This window comes from Humulus lupulus, chromosome 5, assembly GCF_963169125.1.
Source record: "Humulus lupulus chromosome 5, drHumLupu1.1, whole genome shotgun sequence".
Lineage (NCBI taxonomy): Eukaryota > Viridiplantae > Streptophyta > Magnoliopsida > Rosales > Cannabaceae > Humulus > Humulus lupulus.
In genome coordinates this window covers 16,024,580-16,041,416 of record NC_084797.1, presented here as the reverse complement: position 1 = coordinate 16,041,416, position 16,837 = coordinate 16,024,580, and the positions used below count along the sequence as shown (strand labels likewise).

The following is a 16,837-nucleotide window of genomic DNA, read 5'->3' as shown; positions in this document are numbered from 1 at the left end:
AGTGAAAAGTTTTCAGGAAAAACTTTTCGACTCTGAAAGGGCAGGAAAAACCCAGTTTTTTCTACAAGCTTAAAAATCGAATTTTTACTTCAATTTCACGCCCTAAAGTTATTATCCTAACTACCAAACTAATTCCTAACCCCAACAAGATGTTATTTTCCTGCCAAACTTAGCGCAAATCAATATACCCATTTACCCCTAAACCATTTTGCAAGAACTGACAAGGATATTCAAGAGCTCAGAAATAAAAAATAACGGGGAAAATAGGCACAGCACAGCGTAGCAAAATGAAATCAATCAGAAAACTTACTTGGATGAAAGATTGGGGTGAAGACTTCGAACGATTGGATAGGTGCACCTTGGATCAACGAGTTCTTCTGGGTTTGTTTTGCTGTGTTCTTCAGAGTTCTTGAAGGCAAGAGGATTAGTAAAAAGTTAAAAGTGAAAAAAATGGGTTATTTATAATTGATCATGGCGCAATTAATGAGTCAATGATGAGATTAACTTTTCAAGGTATGGGAAAACGCAATAGCTGTCAGACAACTTTTGGGAAACTGAAAATACATGATTAGTTGCCTTTTTCGAGAAGGCATGAGCGACTCTGATAGATTTGATGGGATATACGAGGCGTCAGTATCTTAAGTTTACTTTATTCTTGTCGCAGTAAAATAAACTTTGGGGGCAAATGTTTACCCAAAAATGGCTCCTGATGACGTGGCAAGTAGTTATTACACGTGGTTGGCACGTGGCAATATTAAAGTAAAAGGGATGTTGTTCGCCTATCGACCAGTTTTCTATTGCTTCATCAGATCTCGTGTTTAGATGCGAACAGTCTGGTCGCGTGCTTCGACTTATTTCCTTTAAGATATACAATCTTGTAATAACTACATTTATTATCTTTTCTCTTTATAGCCTTGGTACGCTGATATTAAGGATAATTAAGGCCCATTGGCCCATGTAACCCCCCTTAGCCTATAAATATACGTGAGAGGGCTTAAGGGAGGGGCTTTTGATTTTTGAATCGTGAACTTGAATACTTACAGAGAGAGTATAGTGTATTTATCCACCGAAAAATTGTAATTCTCCGAAGGCTTGTGAAACTCAAGAACCCTAGTTCTTTGATCATGGCATTGGGATTCGACATCAATAAGAACACTAAGTGGATGTAGGTCATTACCACATAGTTGGGGTCGAACCACTATAAATCATATGCGTCATCTTCTTCCCATTTGATTTCATTCTTGATTTCCTTTCTGTTTCTTTGTCGTTATTTTGACTCTGTGTCGTTGGCCAAATCGAGGGTGACTAAACTCGTTAGAAGTGTATTATTTGCCTCTGTCACTTCTTATTGTCTTGATGTTGCGACCACTTTGATTTTCGACACGAGTTTTGAATTTCTTGAGGATATTAAAAACTTGCGATTTTTGTCGCAAAAAATAAACCCATGTCATTCTAGTAAAGTCGTCGATAAAGAAAAGGAAGTACCTGTTTTGATCATTTGATGGAGTACGCATAGGCCATGACTGTTCCTTGGATTAACTCCAGTGGCTCTTTGGTTCTCCAAGCTTTGCCAGATGGATAAGGTTGTCGATGTTGCTTCCCGAGCATGCACCCTTCACATACTGTGTTGAGCTCCTTGATTGTTGGGAGGTCTCGCATCATATTCTTTTGTTGGAGAATCTTTTGCCCGTGGAAATTGAAATGCCCGAACCTTCAGTGCCATAGCCATGATTCATCTGCTTGCGCTTGCATTGTGACATTGCTTGTGTATCTCCATTATAAAGGAAAGCGTCTATTTTCTTTCATTTTTATTTTTTCAATTTCAAAGGATTTGTCTTGCTTGTCATAGATTGTGCAACAATCTCCTTCGAAATGCAAAGAGTACCATTTTTCAATCATTTGTCCTACACTGAGTAGGTTCTGATCGATGTTTGGTACCAAGAGTACATCATTGATGTATCTTTTGCCTTTTTTAATGTCAATGACAATGGTGCCTTTGCCAACTGCTTCCATGAAGTCACCATTGCCAATTTTTACTTTAGTCTTGGATTTATCAAGACTACAAAAGATGTTTTTATTTTTTGTCATGTGGTTACTACAAGCATTGTCTAGATACCAAGTATCTTTTTCTTCTGGTGCAGCTTGGCAGACATAGAAGAAATTATGTTCATCATTTTTCTCTTCTAAAAAATTAGCTTGATGAGATTTCTTAATACGACAAGTTTTTTCAGTATGGACAAATTTTTTACAATTTCGGCACTGATATTTTCCTTTAAACCAATAGTCTTTCTCCAAGTAACTTTTTCTTTTACAAATGTCACATGGAGAATACTTGTCGTTATTTTCTTTTTGTTTTTCTTGATAACTCCTGCTTTTAAAATTTTCTAGTGATTTTCTCCCATCAGCTTTAGATTTTTGAGACCGCAGATTAATTTTAGACTGAAAGGCATCTTCAGTCGAATTTTCACTATGCCTTTCTCGCCTACTTTCGTATGCTTCGAGAGAGCCCATTAATTCAGTTGGTGATAAAGTATCTAAATCTTTTGTTTCTTCTATCACAGAGATTATTGCATCATATTTTTCTGTACAAGAAATTAGTATTTTATCTACTATTTTCTTGTCTGATATTATTTCTCCATAGGCTCCCATTTTATTTACTATTTCTCTAATTCTAGAATAGTAATCTTTTGCAGTCTCATTATCCCTCATTTTAAGATTTTCAAAATCTCTTCTGAGCATCTGTAGTTTAACAATGCGTACCTTGACTGTTCCTTGGAACTCCTCCTGCAACATGTCTCATGCTTCTTTCGTAGTTGATGCGCCCATAATCTATGGAAATATATCATCTGCTAGGGGTGTTCATAAAACTGCCCACACCACACAAACTTCCTACACCACACCACACCACACCACACCACACCGCAATTTGCGGTTTAGAACCCTTTTCGGTGTGGTTGTGGTTTGTATTTTTGCCAAACCGCGCAGTACGGTGCGGTTTGCGTTTTTAAATTTTATAAATGCGGTTCAAACCACACCGCACCGCATCATTATATGTATTAACTTTTTTATATTATTTTTTTCAATTTTACTACATTTAAAGTTAATGCAAAAATATTTATATAGTATAATATAATATCCACAATATCTAAAAAAAATATAATGTTTCATAGGATGCTAACACATATTCTACTTCAATCTAAAGATATTCCTCCTTAATTAAATTAATATTTACTTTTATATTATATTTTTTCTTTGTTATTAGTTTGTTATATTTTTATTGTTTTGCTTAAAGTTTATTAGCTTGTTGTACATTTAATTATTTTGTTAAACACTCTATGGTTATGAGATTTATTATAAATATTTCTTAATTATAATATTTAATTGTTAAATTATTTGGCGATAGGTATAAACCACCCACACCGTACTGCACCACACCGCATTTTTGCGGTGCAGTTTGAGGTCTATGCGGTGCGGGTTGCGGTTTGGAAAATTGTTTAAACTACATATGCGGTGCGGTCCAAAAAATTAGAGAAAAACCGCACCACCCACACCACGAACACCCCTATCATCTTCCATAGCTTGCTGCAAGCAGAATAACACTTGAGAATCTTTTTGTTGATTCTCCTCCAGGGCCTTCTTTTGATTTTCCGAGAGAGACAAAGTGTCTTCTGGAATAGTAAATCCTACCTCAACAATTTTTTATAGATTTTGTGATCGAAAATAGGTCCTCATTTTGGTGGACCAAAAATCATAGTTTTCTCCATGAAAAATTGGAAGAGGTAAAGAAGAGCGGTTGGAATCAGTTGTCATGATGTGCGGAAAGTATTACGCCCAATATTTTAATCGACCTGGCTCTGATACCACCGATGGTATATGAAGTTGAAATAGGATATAATAATTGTTATTAGTATTTTTTCAATATTTGATAAAAAGATTAGTAGAGGTAATGATAGTAGTAGATAGTGTATATGTATATGATGGTGATAAGTTGATGATGGATGATATGGATGAGGGTTGATGGGACAAGTCATAGTAAATAAGAGGAATTTATTTTCTGAATATAGAAATGGTAGAATTCCTTTAGGAAAGGACTTAAAAGAAAATAGATTTTATTTGATTTGTGTTGTTCTTAAGGTTGGTGATAACAAACCGACTTTTACAAAAATATTTCTAGATTATTCTAGCTACTTTTTATTCTAGATTTTTATAATTCTTTATTTTAGAAAAAATTTTAACTAGAATTTTCTAGAAAAAATAACTTCTAGAGATGTGTAGCACTTTTCATTATTGCTGTCAACAATTTTATGTTGTGGTAAAATAGTGTTGACAATTGCATCTGAAATATGATAGGTCTTCAATACAGTCAGAGTATTTGCAAGTTCTTCCATGTCGTTATCAAATATCGTTGTTCCCTGCAAAAAGTTCGTAATAATCAAAATGGAGGAAAACTTGACTGGTTAGTTTAATAGTGAAAGAAGATGCAAATAATCAAAAGATAAAATATGATATCAAATAGTAATTTACTGCTGCTGTTACAACTTATATAACAATCCTTTTTTTTGTTGGTCCACTGTATATTATATAATAGGGTTTATATTTTTTTGGTCCTTGTGTTTTTTTCCATTATTTGTTTAGACTTTGTGTTTTGACAAATTACTTTTTGGACCCTATATTTTGTAAAATAGTTAAAATAGAACCCTAAACCCGATTTTGGTCAATGTTTTTTCAACTAAAATCACAAATAATTTACCAAACTAACAATTCAGAACAAAAATAAAATCATTCTGCTTAAAAACTGTGTTGTTATATTTAATTTTTTCTTCATCAAAATTGAGTTTAGGGTTCTATTTTAACTATTTTACAAAACATAGGGTCCAAAAAGTAATTTTTCAAAATACTGGGTTCAAACAGGTAATAGGAAAAAACATAGGGTCCAAAAAAGTATAAACCCTATATATAATATTATTAATTTAAATTAAATGCCTTTTCACTCTTCCTTTGTTAATTATATGTATTATAAATCCTTTTAGTTGACAACATTCATTTTGTATTAATTTAAACACATTTATTTAGTATTTTTGTTAAAAAAGAAAAAGAAGAGTAATACTACAAGATAGTAATAATGCAAAATGAAAAGAATTAACACAAAATAATTTTATAAAATTTGATATTATTTTCTTCAAAAAAAAAATATCCAGCTAAGAAATATATATGCTTTTTTTTATTCTTTATTGTGGAAGGCCCAAACAATAAACCACCTAAATATACATATTAATTTATGCAAACGCTCTTTAGTCACATGCTGCATATAAATGTTTTAAGGCTATTTAGGTTTTTTACCCCCCGAACTATTACCTATGCATTATCGTGCCCCTCGAATTTTTCAACCCGTTAAAAAATCCCCCCGATCTATTCACAGTCATGTAAATTAGGACTTCCGTCCAATTCCGTTCATTTTTTGTAACGTTGGGATGATGTGGCCTTTTTTTCTACATATTTGGGATGACACGTGGGACTTATAACCCGCTGACATGGAAGTTTAATTTTAAACCAAATGTATTATGAAAATAGAAAAGAAAGTAAATAAAATTTCAACAGGGGTCGAGTCAATTGGGATTTTAGGGATTACTTTCAGATTTGAACCATTAGTTTAGGGAGGTGATATTGGTGATTTCCGCCTAAGTTTGCTACAAGCCAAACGAGCTAAACGTCGAGAAAACCACGCCTGAGTTCCGCTTGAGTTTGCTACAACCCAAACGAGCTAAACGTCGAGCAAACCACGCCTGAGTTACGCCCGAGTTTGCTACAACCACGCCTGACTGAGTTTGCTACAACCACGTCTGACTAATCGTGTGGTGGAGAAACATGGGGAGGAATCGTAAATCTTTAGCAAAGAGGAAAGGATACCCAAAACCCCATGAAAGTGTGAATGAGGTTCCATTTTATGGTAAGGTTTTTTTTCTTCTTGTTTCTGTGGGTTTTTGGTTAGGATTTTATATAGCTGCTCGGAATATGGGGAACCTAATAGACAAAGCATTGAAAAAAGATAAGGAGTGTTTGAATGCTTTATGGTGGGTGGGCATTTTAACTTTTGAACTAACTGGTGGGTATAGGTATTTGGTCTTTGTGGGGTCTGTGGCATCTGTTATGTATTGGTTTGTGTATGTTGTGTTTTACTTTGACTAGATTCCATTCAATAAATTAATGTGTGTGTGTTGGGACCACCCACTGTTTTGGCTTTGAATAAGTAATATATGCTATTTTTTTTTCTTTTTTTGCAGAACCAACATATAGTATCTTCACTCTGAAAGTGCATCATAAGGGACAATTAAAAATGATAGGTAACAGCCCTAGTTACTTTGGTGGGATTGTTACCAATGTTCATTATCAAGATGTGGATAATATGAGCATATTTGAATTGCATGGAATAGCAAAAGACTTGGGGTACTCGGATCCTTCTTCTATTAGTTATTATTTTAAGTGGGCAGATTGTGTGACTTTGCAATGTGTAACTAATGACAATACTTTGCTTGAGAAAGTTGGGGCATCTGTGAGGAATAATCGAGTCCTTGATTGTTTTTTCTGTGAACATGTCTTCAATGAAAGTCAAGCTTCAAGTGTAGTTGGGCCGAACCAAGTAGGTGGGGTGAGTTTAAATACTAATGAATTTGGGCCTGCTTTGGGTAGTGTAGTTGGGCCGGATCAAGTATTTGGGCCTGCTATATGTGAGGAAAATGTCATAGAAACTAAGGTTACAAGGGCTGGTTTGGATGGTTCTACTATGGTTCATGAAACAAGTGAGGGAGGGGTTGGTTTAGTTCATGAAACTTCTGAAGGAGGGGCTGGTTTGGATCATGGAACAAGTGAGGGAGGGGCTGGTTTGGATCAAGGAACAAGTGAGGCAAGGGTTGATACTAGTGAAGACAGTGGTGATGATGAGGATGAATATGAGGCAGACCCGGAATATGAACAAGAGGATCACGGAGTGGAAGTAAATGATATTGCTGAGAAACATTTGATTAGGAAAGGTAACATGCCTATAGAGATTGATGTAGGTAATGATACTTTTCAAGAAGATTCTGACATTGAATATGGTGCACATGATAGCTCCACATATGATGAGGACACTACTAAAACTGTTGGTGAGGACAGTGAGCCACACAAACCAAACAAGAGGTCCAAAAAAGTCAAGATGCCAGAGTTGCCTAAGTTTAACACTACAATTGACATGGCCAAACCCAAATTCAAGTTAGGATTATCCTTTCCATCTGGTGCAGTGTTTAAGAAAGCAGTAAAGGAGTATTCAATACAAAACAGGAAGGACATATTCATTAAGAAGAATGACCCGCACAGGGTTAGAGCACAATGTAAGGGTGTAAACTGTCCTTGGGTATGTTTTGCTTCGAAAATTGATGAAACTCCTACCTTTGTCATCAAAACATTGAATGATGAACACAGGTGTTCTAGGACAAATACTAACCGATTCGCAACTTCCAAATGGTTGAGTGAGAAGTATTTAGAGGAGTTCAAGATCAATGAGAAGTTGGGTGTTTCCTCTTTCATGCACAAAGTTAACAAAGACCATGTGCTAGACATAACAAGGGACAAGGCATACAGAGCTCGACTTTTAGCAACAAAAGCCATTGAAGGAAGCTATGAAGAGCAGTATGATGCTCTTTGGGACTATGCCGAGGAGATTAAAAACACCAATAAGGGTTCAACTGTGGAATTTTTGACTGAACCAGGTGAGAATGGAAAACCAAGGTTCAAGAGGATGTATTTATGCTTTGCTGGGTTGAGGGAAGGTTTCAATGGAGGATGCAGAACAGTGATTGGTTTAGATGGAGCTCATATTAAAGGGGTTCATCCTGGGCAACTTTTGACAGTAATTGGAATAGATGGAAACAACCAGATGTATCCTATTGCCATTGTCGTGGTTGAATTAGAGAATAAGGATTCATGGAGTTGGTTTCTTAATCTACTTAGAGTTGACTTGATAATTGAGAATTCTAATCACTGGACCTTCATAACAGACAAGCAAAAAGTCTTGGAGCAAGCTTTGAAGGGAATGTGGGATGAAGGGATACCTGAGGCCGAGCATCGACATTGTGCTCGACACTTGGAGAAGAACTTCATTAAGGTGTTCAGGGATAAAATCCTTAAAGCCTTATTATGGAAGGCTGCTAGAGAAGTGACTGTTAGAAGGTTTGAAGTTGTGATGAATGAGATTAGAATGGTCAATGAAGCAGCTTATGAGTGGTTGATGGCTGCAGGACCAAAACACTGGGCTAGGTCACACTTTAGGACTAATCCTAAGTGTGACATTTTATTGAATAACATGTGTGAGGGTTTCAATGGGACACCGGCAATATTGGCAGCAAGAGATAGACCCATTTTGTCTATGCTAGAGCGTATCCTGATGTATTTGATGCAAAGGATCAGCAAAAATAGACAGTCAGTTGTCAGATGGGAGTCCAACATTGCTCCAAAAATTGCCACAATTCTTGAGAAGAACAAGGTTGAGGCTTCATCCCACATACCCACAAAGTCTTCAGATGACATTTACCAGGTCCATAACATGTATGGGGGAATGTACTCAGTTGATTTGAAAGCATGGGTATGTTCGTGCAGAAGATGGGAATTGACTGGCATTCCTTGTAGTCATGCAGTGGCTGCGATTTGGCAAAGAAGGCAAGATCCAGATCTCTATGTCAGCAAATGGTATACCAAAGAGTACTACATGAAGGCTTACTCAGTGCAGATTTTTCCAATTAGGAATCAAGATGAGTGGCCTATAAGTGGAAAGCTTGGAATGGTTGGCCCGATTAACAAAAAACAGCCTGGTAGGCCAAAGAAGAGCAGGACTTTGCAACTTGATGAAGTAACTACCAGAATGAAGTTGAAAAGAAGATACATTAGCATTAGATGTTCTAATTGTGGTGCAAAGGGACACAACTTCAGAACATGTTCAGGAAACAACAAAAAATCGGTATGTAGACATTGCCATTTTAATTTTGATGTTGGGTATGTTTTGCTATTTTTAATGGTTAATAACTTGGTTGAATATGCTTCCCTAGGCAAACAAAGCTCCTCCACAAGATCCTTCTACTGATGGGAGGAATAGTGATCCTTTACCTCATGGTTCTGTGAGCTCTTCTTCACAACAGGCTGCTTCAGAAGTCATGAATCCACCACAGGTATTCCAATCTAAAATCAATGTTGTTATACTTTGTTGGTCTGTGCTACTGAAATAAAGATCCATATTGCTATATTTTATTCAGTTTACTACTGAAATACAGTGGGGCAGGTGGTTATAAGGCTGGATAGTTAGTGTTGTTCATATATTCTGCTTAAACCTATGGATAATCATGTTGTTTAAACCACTGCAGCAGAAAAGTCCAATGTATAAGGAACTGGCGCAAAGAAGGAGTACTAGACTTGGAGGACGAGGAGCCTAAACATGACAGAAGACCCTTTTTTTGGACATGGGATGCTTGGACTCATTTTGGATGTATAGTGTACTGTATAGCATTTTGATAAGTCAGTGTACTGTATAGCATCTCAACATAATCAAATGTAATTTTTGTCAGTTATTTTGAGACATTTGCAGCAAGAACAATTTCCTTTTTATTTATCTACACTCAGATTGTAAGCATGATAAGTATTCAATGAAAATATTAGATCTGAGATAGCTTTATTGTGTTGAATTCTTCTTATGTTACTCCAGATATATTGTAAAAACTATATAATTCGGAAACAAATTGTCAAAGTTAAAAATAGACTCAAACAGACTTTGGACACTCATAAATTTGTGTCTGAGAAATACCAGATTAAACAAGGTTATTTGTTGTTATGTCCAATACATAATGCAGTTACTTGGCATCATCTGGTGTGGATCTGGTTTAGAAAATATTCAGCATCTGTTCTTTGGCTAATCATCTGGTGTGGATTTCTGGTTTGGTTTGGCTACCAGATTAAACAAGGCTTCAGAGATTTCTGGTTTGGCTAATCATCTGGTGTGGATCTGGTTTAGAAAATATTCAGCATCTGTTCATTGGCTAATCATCTGGTGTGGATTTCTGGTTTTGTTTGGCTACCAGATTAAACAAGGCTTCAGAGATTTCTGGTTCGGCTAATCATCTGGTGTGGATCTGGTTTAGAAAATATTCAGCATCTGTTCTTTGAATGCTTGTATAGCAGCTGAGTTTTACAAGAAGTTAAGACATGGTTACAGTGGAAGACACCAGCTATCTCGATTCATGGCTTACTGAGTAATATAAGACATAGCAAGCATAGTAGACTTAAAATGTGGCTAAACAGATTGGCTGTTTTATGCTATCAACTTTGGCTCAACAGGTTGGTTGCTTTATGCTATCAACAAATTGGCTTAAAATCTCGATTCGTGGCTTACTGTCACATTGGCTGCTTTATGCTATTAACTTTGGCTCAACAGAAATGAAGTTTTGTGGCAATTTAGATGTAAACAAACAGGTTCAATTGTACAGACTACAAAGAATGTGGTCAAATATAAGTTTACTGGAATTAGGTACAGGGAATTAGCACTTAGAGATAAGTCTTGGATTGATCATTTGTAATTAGAACAGTAAAGAATTCAGGCCTTTTATGGTGCTGTAGGATGTAAATTTTTTGGTTTAATATACTATTCTCTGATTTACCAAGAAAAAAAAAACTATATAACTCAAACAACACATCACAGTTTAATTCATTAATTCTATATGACCAATACATCTTGATTCAACAAGATTCAACAAGATGTTCCATTTGTTTTACTTTAAGATATACAAAACACACGAAAATATTCCAACACAAAAACAAACACCAGATTTCAAATCTCTTAACATCTTCAATATTGAACCAAGTTCTTCTTCTCTTTTTTCAGCCATAATCTGTAGTTGCTTAACATTATCTTCCATCTCCTCTAACCTTTTCAAAAACCCTCCTGTTTCCTCCTTAAAACTTTCACCATGTACAGGGAATGATGGAGGGTCCACCCATCTGATAAATCCACACCCATCAACCTCATTCCTCTGAAATAAAAACAAAAATCAGAACCAATAATCCAAATCAAAGGAAACCAATAAATTTACAAACTTTGTATCTTGGGCAGCCATAGAACCTTCTAGTAGAATTGTTCAATGTCCAAGTAGTGCGTAGTACACACTGAAACCCACAATCACAATTGGGTTTGCTCCATTCTTCTTCAAACCTTCGACCACCATCCATGGAGAAATAGGCAGCAATTGAAACTAGGGTTCTAAGTTTGTTGTAAAAAATTCGGTTTATAACAAATTATTCTTATTTGGTTTAAACTTAAACTTCCATGTCAGCGAGTTATAAGTCCCATGTGTCATCCCAAATATGTAAAAAAAAAGGCCACATCATCTCAACGTTACAAAAAATGAACGGAATTGGACAGAAATCCTAATTTACATGACTGTGAATAGATCGGGGGGATTTTTTAACGGGCTGAAAAATTCGGGGGGCACGATAATGCATAGGTAATAGTTCGGGGGTAAAAAACCTAAATAGCCATTTTTTAAACTATAGTGCAGTAAAAAAAACCATAAACATATTTTCCTTGCAGGCAATGCAATTTGATTAGTTATTTTTAAAGGAAAATTATTTATAATAAAGAAATATATCAAATATTCACTAACTTACTTAAAAAAAAAACACGGCAAAAAAGAGTTAATAGTTAAATTATATATACTAGTAATTGATTAATTACTAAAAGTAAATTATATTCATCACATAAACATTATGAACGTAATATTTAAATAAATTGTATTAATTTTAATTATATATGTGGTCAATGTCTACAATTATTATCACTTATATAGGTGATCAAGAAGTGCATTAATAAGGCAGACAACTTTCAAAGTTCCTTTTCATCAACTAACAGTAAGTGTTGATATGTAGAAGGATTACGTCGAGACTTTGTTGGGACACGCTTGTCAACTACTACAACTTTTGCCGTCCAATTTCGAGTTCTAGAAAATATTTCTTTTATAAACTTCATTGAATGAAGCGGTCTGGACCTGTGTACAAAACGATTCAAAAATTGATAAGCAAAATGAATGACAAATATGTAAATTTGTCTTATTAAATAAATATATCATGATAAGTTACATAATTGGTCAAATAAGATAATCTATAAGACAAAAGTTTTAGTTGTTATAATATATTTGAAAAAGCTCACATGTATAAGCTGTAATGAACTTTAAAAATATTATGTCACAATCATTTGCTCAATTGTAATAATTCATGGTATACAATATTTTTAGTATGACTAAAATCATGGATATTATAAAGAGTAGGTTGGATAAATATTTTGATAGATTGGGCAGTTTTTCTTCTAGATAGAGCAACATATAACCGACCAGGAGAAAATACAAGCTCAGGAAGGTATAATCCAACATAGTCTAAACTTTGTCTTTGAGCTTTATTTATGGTCATAGCAAAACTTATACGAAATGGAAACTGAGTTCTTTTAAATGAAAATGCATTGTGTTAAGTTTCAATAGGTATGAATAGAATTCTTGGAAGGAAAACTCACTTTCCATAATGTTGGTCGCTAACTATTTCTGCATCAATTAAATTTGAGCTAAAGCGTCGACCCAACAATTGTGTACTATTACATAATCCTTCAAAAGCATTAATATTTTGAAGTAATATGATAGGACAATTTATTTTAACATTAATTGATGAGGTGGAAATCCACTAGGGGTGAAACTATATAAAAAATCTTCATTGAAATTGTCTTCATTACTATCGACCATTTCATCATAGCTATAATATGTAATAACATCACCAGGAAAAAGTTGTATGAGCAAGTTGTTGATTGCTTCAGTATAATCATTTTTTGGTGTGAGTATTGCTCGATGTGTCATCATATATGAATTTTCTAAGCATTGCTCTAAATTTGGAAAGACTGCATTGATGAGATTTTTTAATGATAAAGTATCTTCTTCGTATGGAATGATCATGGAGGGTGGAATTTTGATCTTTCCAACATCATTGATTGGTTCCTCTCCATTACAGCATAGAGTAAAAATTCACAGAATTGTGGATCTAATCTTTCATGCATGTTTTTCATCAAATGGAATTTTTCAAAAAGTGGCCATAAATGTGATTTCACTAAGCTTGCGTCAATAGTTTCTTCTTTTCTTGCTTTTTGTACCAAAGGTAACACTTGACAAGAATCACCACCTAATACAATAACTTTACCACCAAATGGTTTAGTGGAGTTGTTAATATCCTTGAGTAGTTCATCTAGCGCATCTATTGATCGACGATGAGACATTGGAGCTTCATCCCAAATTATTAATCTTGTTTGCTGGAGTAATTTTCCTAATTCACATTGTTTACTAACTGCACATGTAATGTTATTTTCACAATCAAGAGGTATTTTGAATCTTGAATGTGCAGTGCGACCACCAGGGAATAGTGAAGCAGCTACTCCTTGTAAGAGAATGACAGTGAAGGAAAAAGTAGTGTTGTATTCCTTGAATTTTAGAATGAGGTACAGGTTACATATATAGAGCCTTGGCTCAATAATATCAAGGTGTAACAGAATTCTGTTACAAAACGTGTACAACACCACTATAATTATAAAAAGGGAAATTCTAACTAATTATGTAATTAGAGAAAACACAAAGATTAATCACTATTTTACATCCCCCGCAAACGAACAAGCCGAGGGAGGACAGTGAGTTTGAAATGTGTTGACGCCGTTTTTCGTCAAACAGTGAAAGAAGAGCACGTAAACAATAATTGATAATGGCCAAATACAATAAAACAAATCAAACACATGATTTTTACGTGGTTCAGCAGTTAAATCTGCCTAGTCCACGAGTCTCTGTTATTAAACTCAAGATTATCTCTGAAAATTCTTAAGCATGAATTCTTCAGAGTTTTCTCTCAAGGATCAGAATTTCGGTCCCTTACAATGGTGCATGGCCTCTCTATTTATAGAGAAGGATTCAGAATACTATCCCACATATTTTGGGTAGTTACTCTTTTTGTGTAAATAAAATAAATGGCTTTAAATGCCTATAATCAGATATAAAAGGAAACGTCCCTGAAGACCAGGAAACGCATAACTGACCAAATAATATCCCACGATTCTAGGGGATTTACATTAATAAATGAGGATTACATCTCATATTTATAATACTTGTAGATATTCAAGGTGGTTATCGCGTATCTCTAAGGCTTTAGCTTCCCAAGTTTCCCGTCGTCATCCGAGCTAATGACATCTCCCGAGTTCACGTGGCTTTCGAGATCGTACGTACATCGAGCTCGAGACCCCTGATCCGAAGTCGTCCCTGAAGATGAGTGTGTTCTCGGAGCTACCTTTCGAGATCGCGATCGTTTTGAGGTCACCATATTCGAGGTCATATATCGTACTTTGCAGGCTCGATATACCATCCTGGAGCATACTCTAATCCTTATTAGACCATTTGTTGCGAATCCAACCTGAGCTCGTAACCCACGTTACTAGCTCTCATAATAGTGTTGAATGTACTCAGGTGACTACATGGGTCGGTTTTTCCTTCAAACGTTGGGACGTGAGGAATCCGGAATCCTTGAGGAAATTGAGTGTTGGAAATATGTGGAGCAAACGGCTCGAGCTCCTCATCAGAGTCCTCATATTGACCATTTCCTCGTTCATTCTTTAAAATCCTAAAGGCTTTTTCGAGCTGATCGATCCTTTCTTGGACTGGGTCAGTAGGAGGTGTTGTCTAGAATTGACTGCCATTGATCATGATTCCAGGCTCGCGTCTCTGTGAGGGATCTCTACGCCTATTCAAGCGATCCCTCAGGTCCAGATTTGTCTGATCTCCCTTCCCCCTACTCTGATTCAGACGACTTCGCAGGTCAGGACGATTCTTGCGACTTCCAGTAATTTTACGACCTCAGTCGTGTTTACTGACGAACCTGGTCTCTCCGGACTTGTCACTGGTGAAACTCATTGATCGGTCATTTCGTGATGGATTCTTCCCATGTCGCCTCGTCTCCGCAGTGCGAGACCGAGACGTCTGACTTTTCTCAGATGGTGCGCCTCTCCGCTCTTGGAATGTCTCCCTGTTTCCTTGTCTTTCCCCTGTACGCCCTTGATCCTGATCTCGAACAGGTTGAGCGTTTCTGCGGGGAGGTGAAGGATATCTTATGGGTGACGGAGGGAACCGTATAGGCGACGGTGGCTGCCGCCCTTGTTGCGGCCTAGAGGGGCCAGAATTTGCCCGAGATGGGTCAGTTGCATTCGGTGCAATCCCAGGTACCTGAGTCCGAGCCTCTGCAGGGGTTCGGTTATTCTCAGTTCCTGCAGGCACTTCCACAGGGGGGTTAGGCGGGACCCGAGCTCGAGTACTCCTCTGTGGCCTAGGAGGAGTAGATGGCTCTGCTGGTGCCGGAGGATGAGTCGGCCTCCTTGTGGTAGCATTTTTTTGTGGACGTCCACGGGGCCTCCGGGGAGGAACATGCACGTCCCTTGGAGGAGGGACTTGGTTTTCGCGCGGAGGCGGGGGCTGAGCCACCTGCGCCTCTGCGGCTATCCTAGTCAACTCCTCGTTCCGTTTGTTGGCCTCTGCCAACAACTATTTCAATTGCCGGTTTTCCAGTTCTACAATAGGAACGTAACGCTCAGGATTGTAGTACATATCCTCATCCCTTGGTGGAGGCGGTGGTCCCCGGGAATCAGAGGACCCACTTCTCTCCTCAGCATCCGGGTTTTCCATTGGTTGTTTTCCAGGACGCCTTGGGTAGCTTTCATCAGGGGTGGTCTAATTGTTTGTGGCCATGAATCTCTCAGGGATGAATGCTTAAGGCTCTCAATGAAAGCACCAAACTGTTGACGCCGTTTTTCGTCAAACAGTGAAAAAAGAGCACGTAAACAATAATTGATAATGGCCAAATACAATAAAACAAATGAAACACACGATTTTTACGTGGTTCAGCAATTAAATCTGCCTAGTCCACGAGTCTCTGTTATTAAACTCAAGATTATCTTTGAAAATTCTTAAGCATGAATTCTTCAGAGTTTTCTCTCAAGGATCAGAATTTCGGTCCCTTACAATGGTGCATGGCCTCTCTATTTATAGAGAAGGATGCATAATACTATCCCACATATTTTGGGTAGCTACTCTTTTTGTGTAAATAAAATAAATGGCTTTAAATGCCTAATACTCAGATATAAAAGGAAACGTCCCTGAAGACCAGGAAACGCATAACTGACCAAATAATATCCCACGATTCTAGGGGATTTACATTAATAAATGAGGATTACATCTCATATTTATAATACTTGTAGATATTCAAGGTGGTTATCGCGTATCTCTAAGGCTTTAGCTTCCCAAGTTTCCCGTCGTCATCCGAGCTAATGACATCTCCCGAGTTCACGTGGCTTTCGAGATCGTACGTACATCGAGCTCGAGACCCCTGATCCGAAGTCGTCCCTGAAGATGAGTGTGTTCTCGGAGCTACCTTTCGAGATCGCGATCGTTTTGAGGTCACCATATTCGAGGTCATATATCGTACTTTGCAGGCTCGATATACCATCCTGGAGCATACTCTAATCCTTATTAGACCATTTGTTGCGAATCCAACCTGAGCTCGTAACCCACGTTACTAGCTCTCATAATAGTGTTGAATGTACTCAGGTGACTACATGGGTCGGTTTTTCCTTCAAACGTTGGGACGTGAGGAATCCGGAATCCTTGAGGAAATTGAGTGTTGGAAATATGTGGAGCAAACGGCTCGAGCTCCTCATCAGAGTCCTCATATTGACCATTTCCTCGTTCATTCTTTAAAATCC

The 16,837-nt window shown here is 36.9% G+C and overlaps 1 protein-coding gene across 1 annotated transcript; it reads right to left on the bottom strand.

Moving 5' to 3' along the window:
• Positions 1–1,776: 1,776 nt before the first annotated feature.
• Positions 1,777–2,793, bottom strand: LOC133778885 (uncharacterized). Its single transcript, XM_062218901.1, has one exon. The coding sequence runs from the start codon at positions 2,791–2,793 to the stop codon at positions 1,777–1,779; it is 1,017 nt and encodes a 338-aa protein (XP_062074885.1).
• Between the last annotated feature and the right edge of the window lie 14,044 nt (positions 2,794–16,837).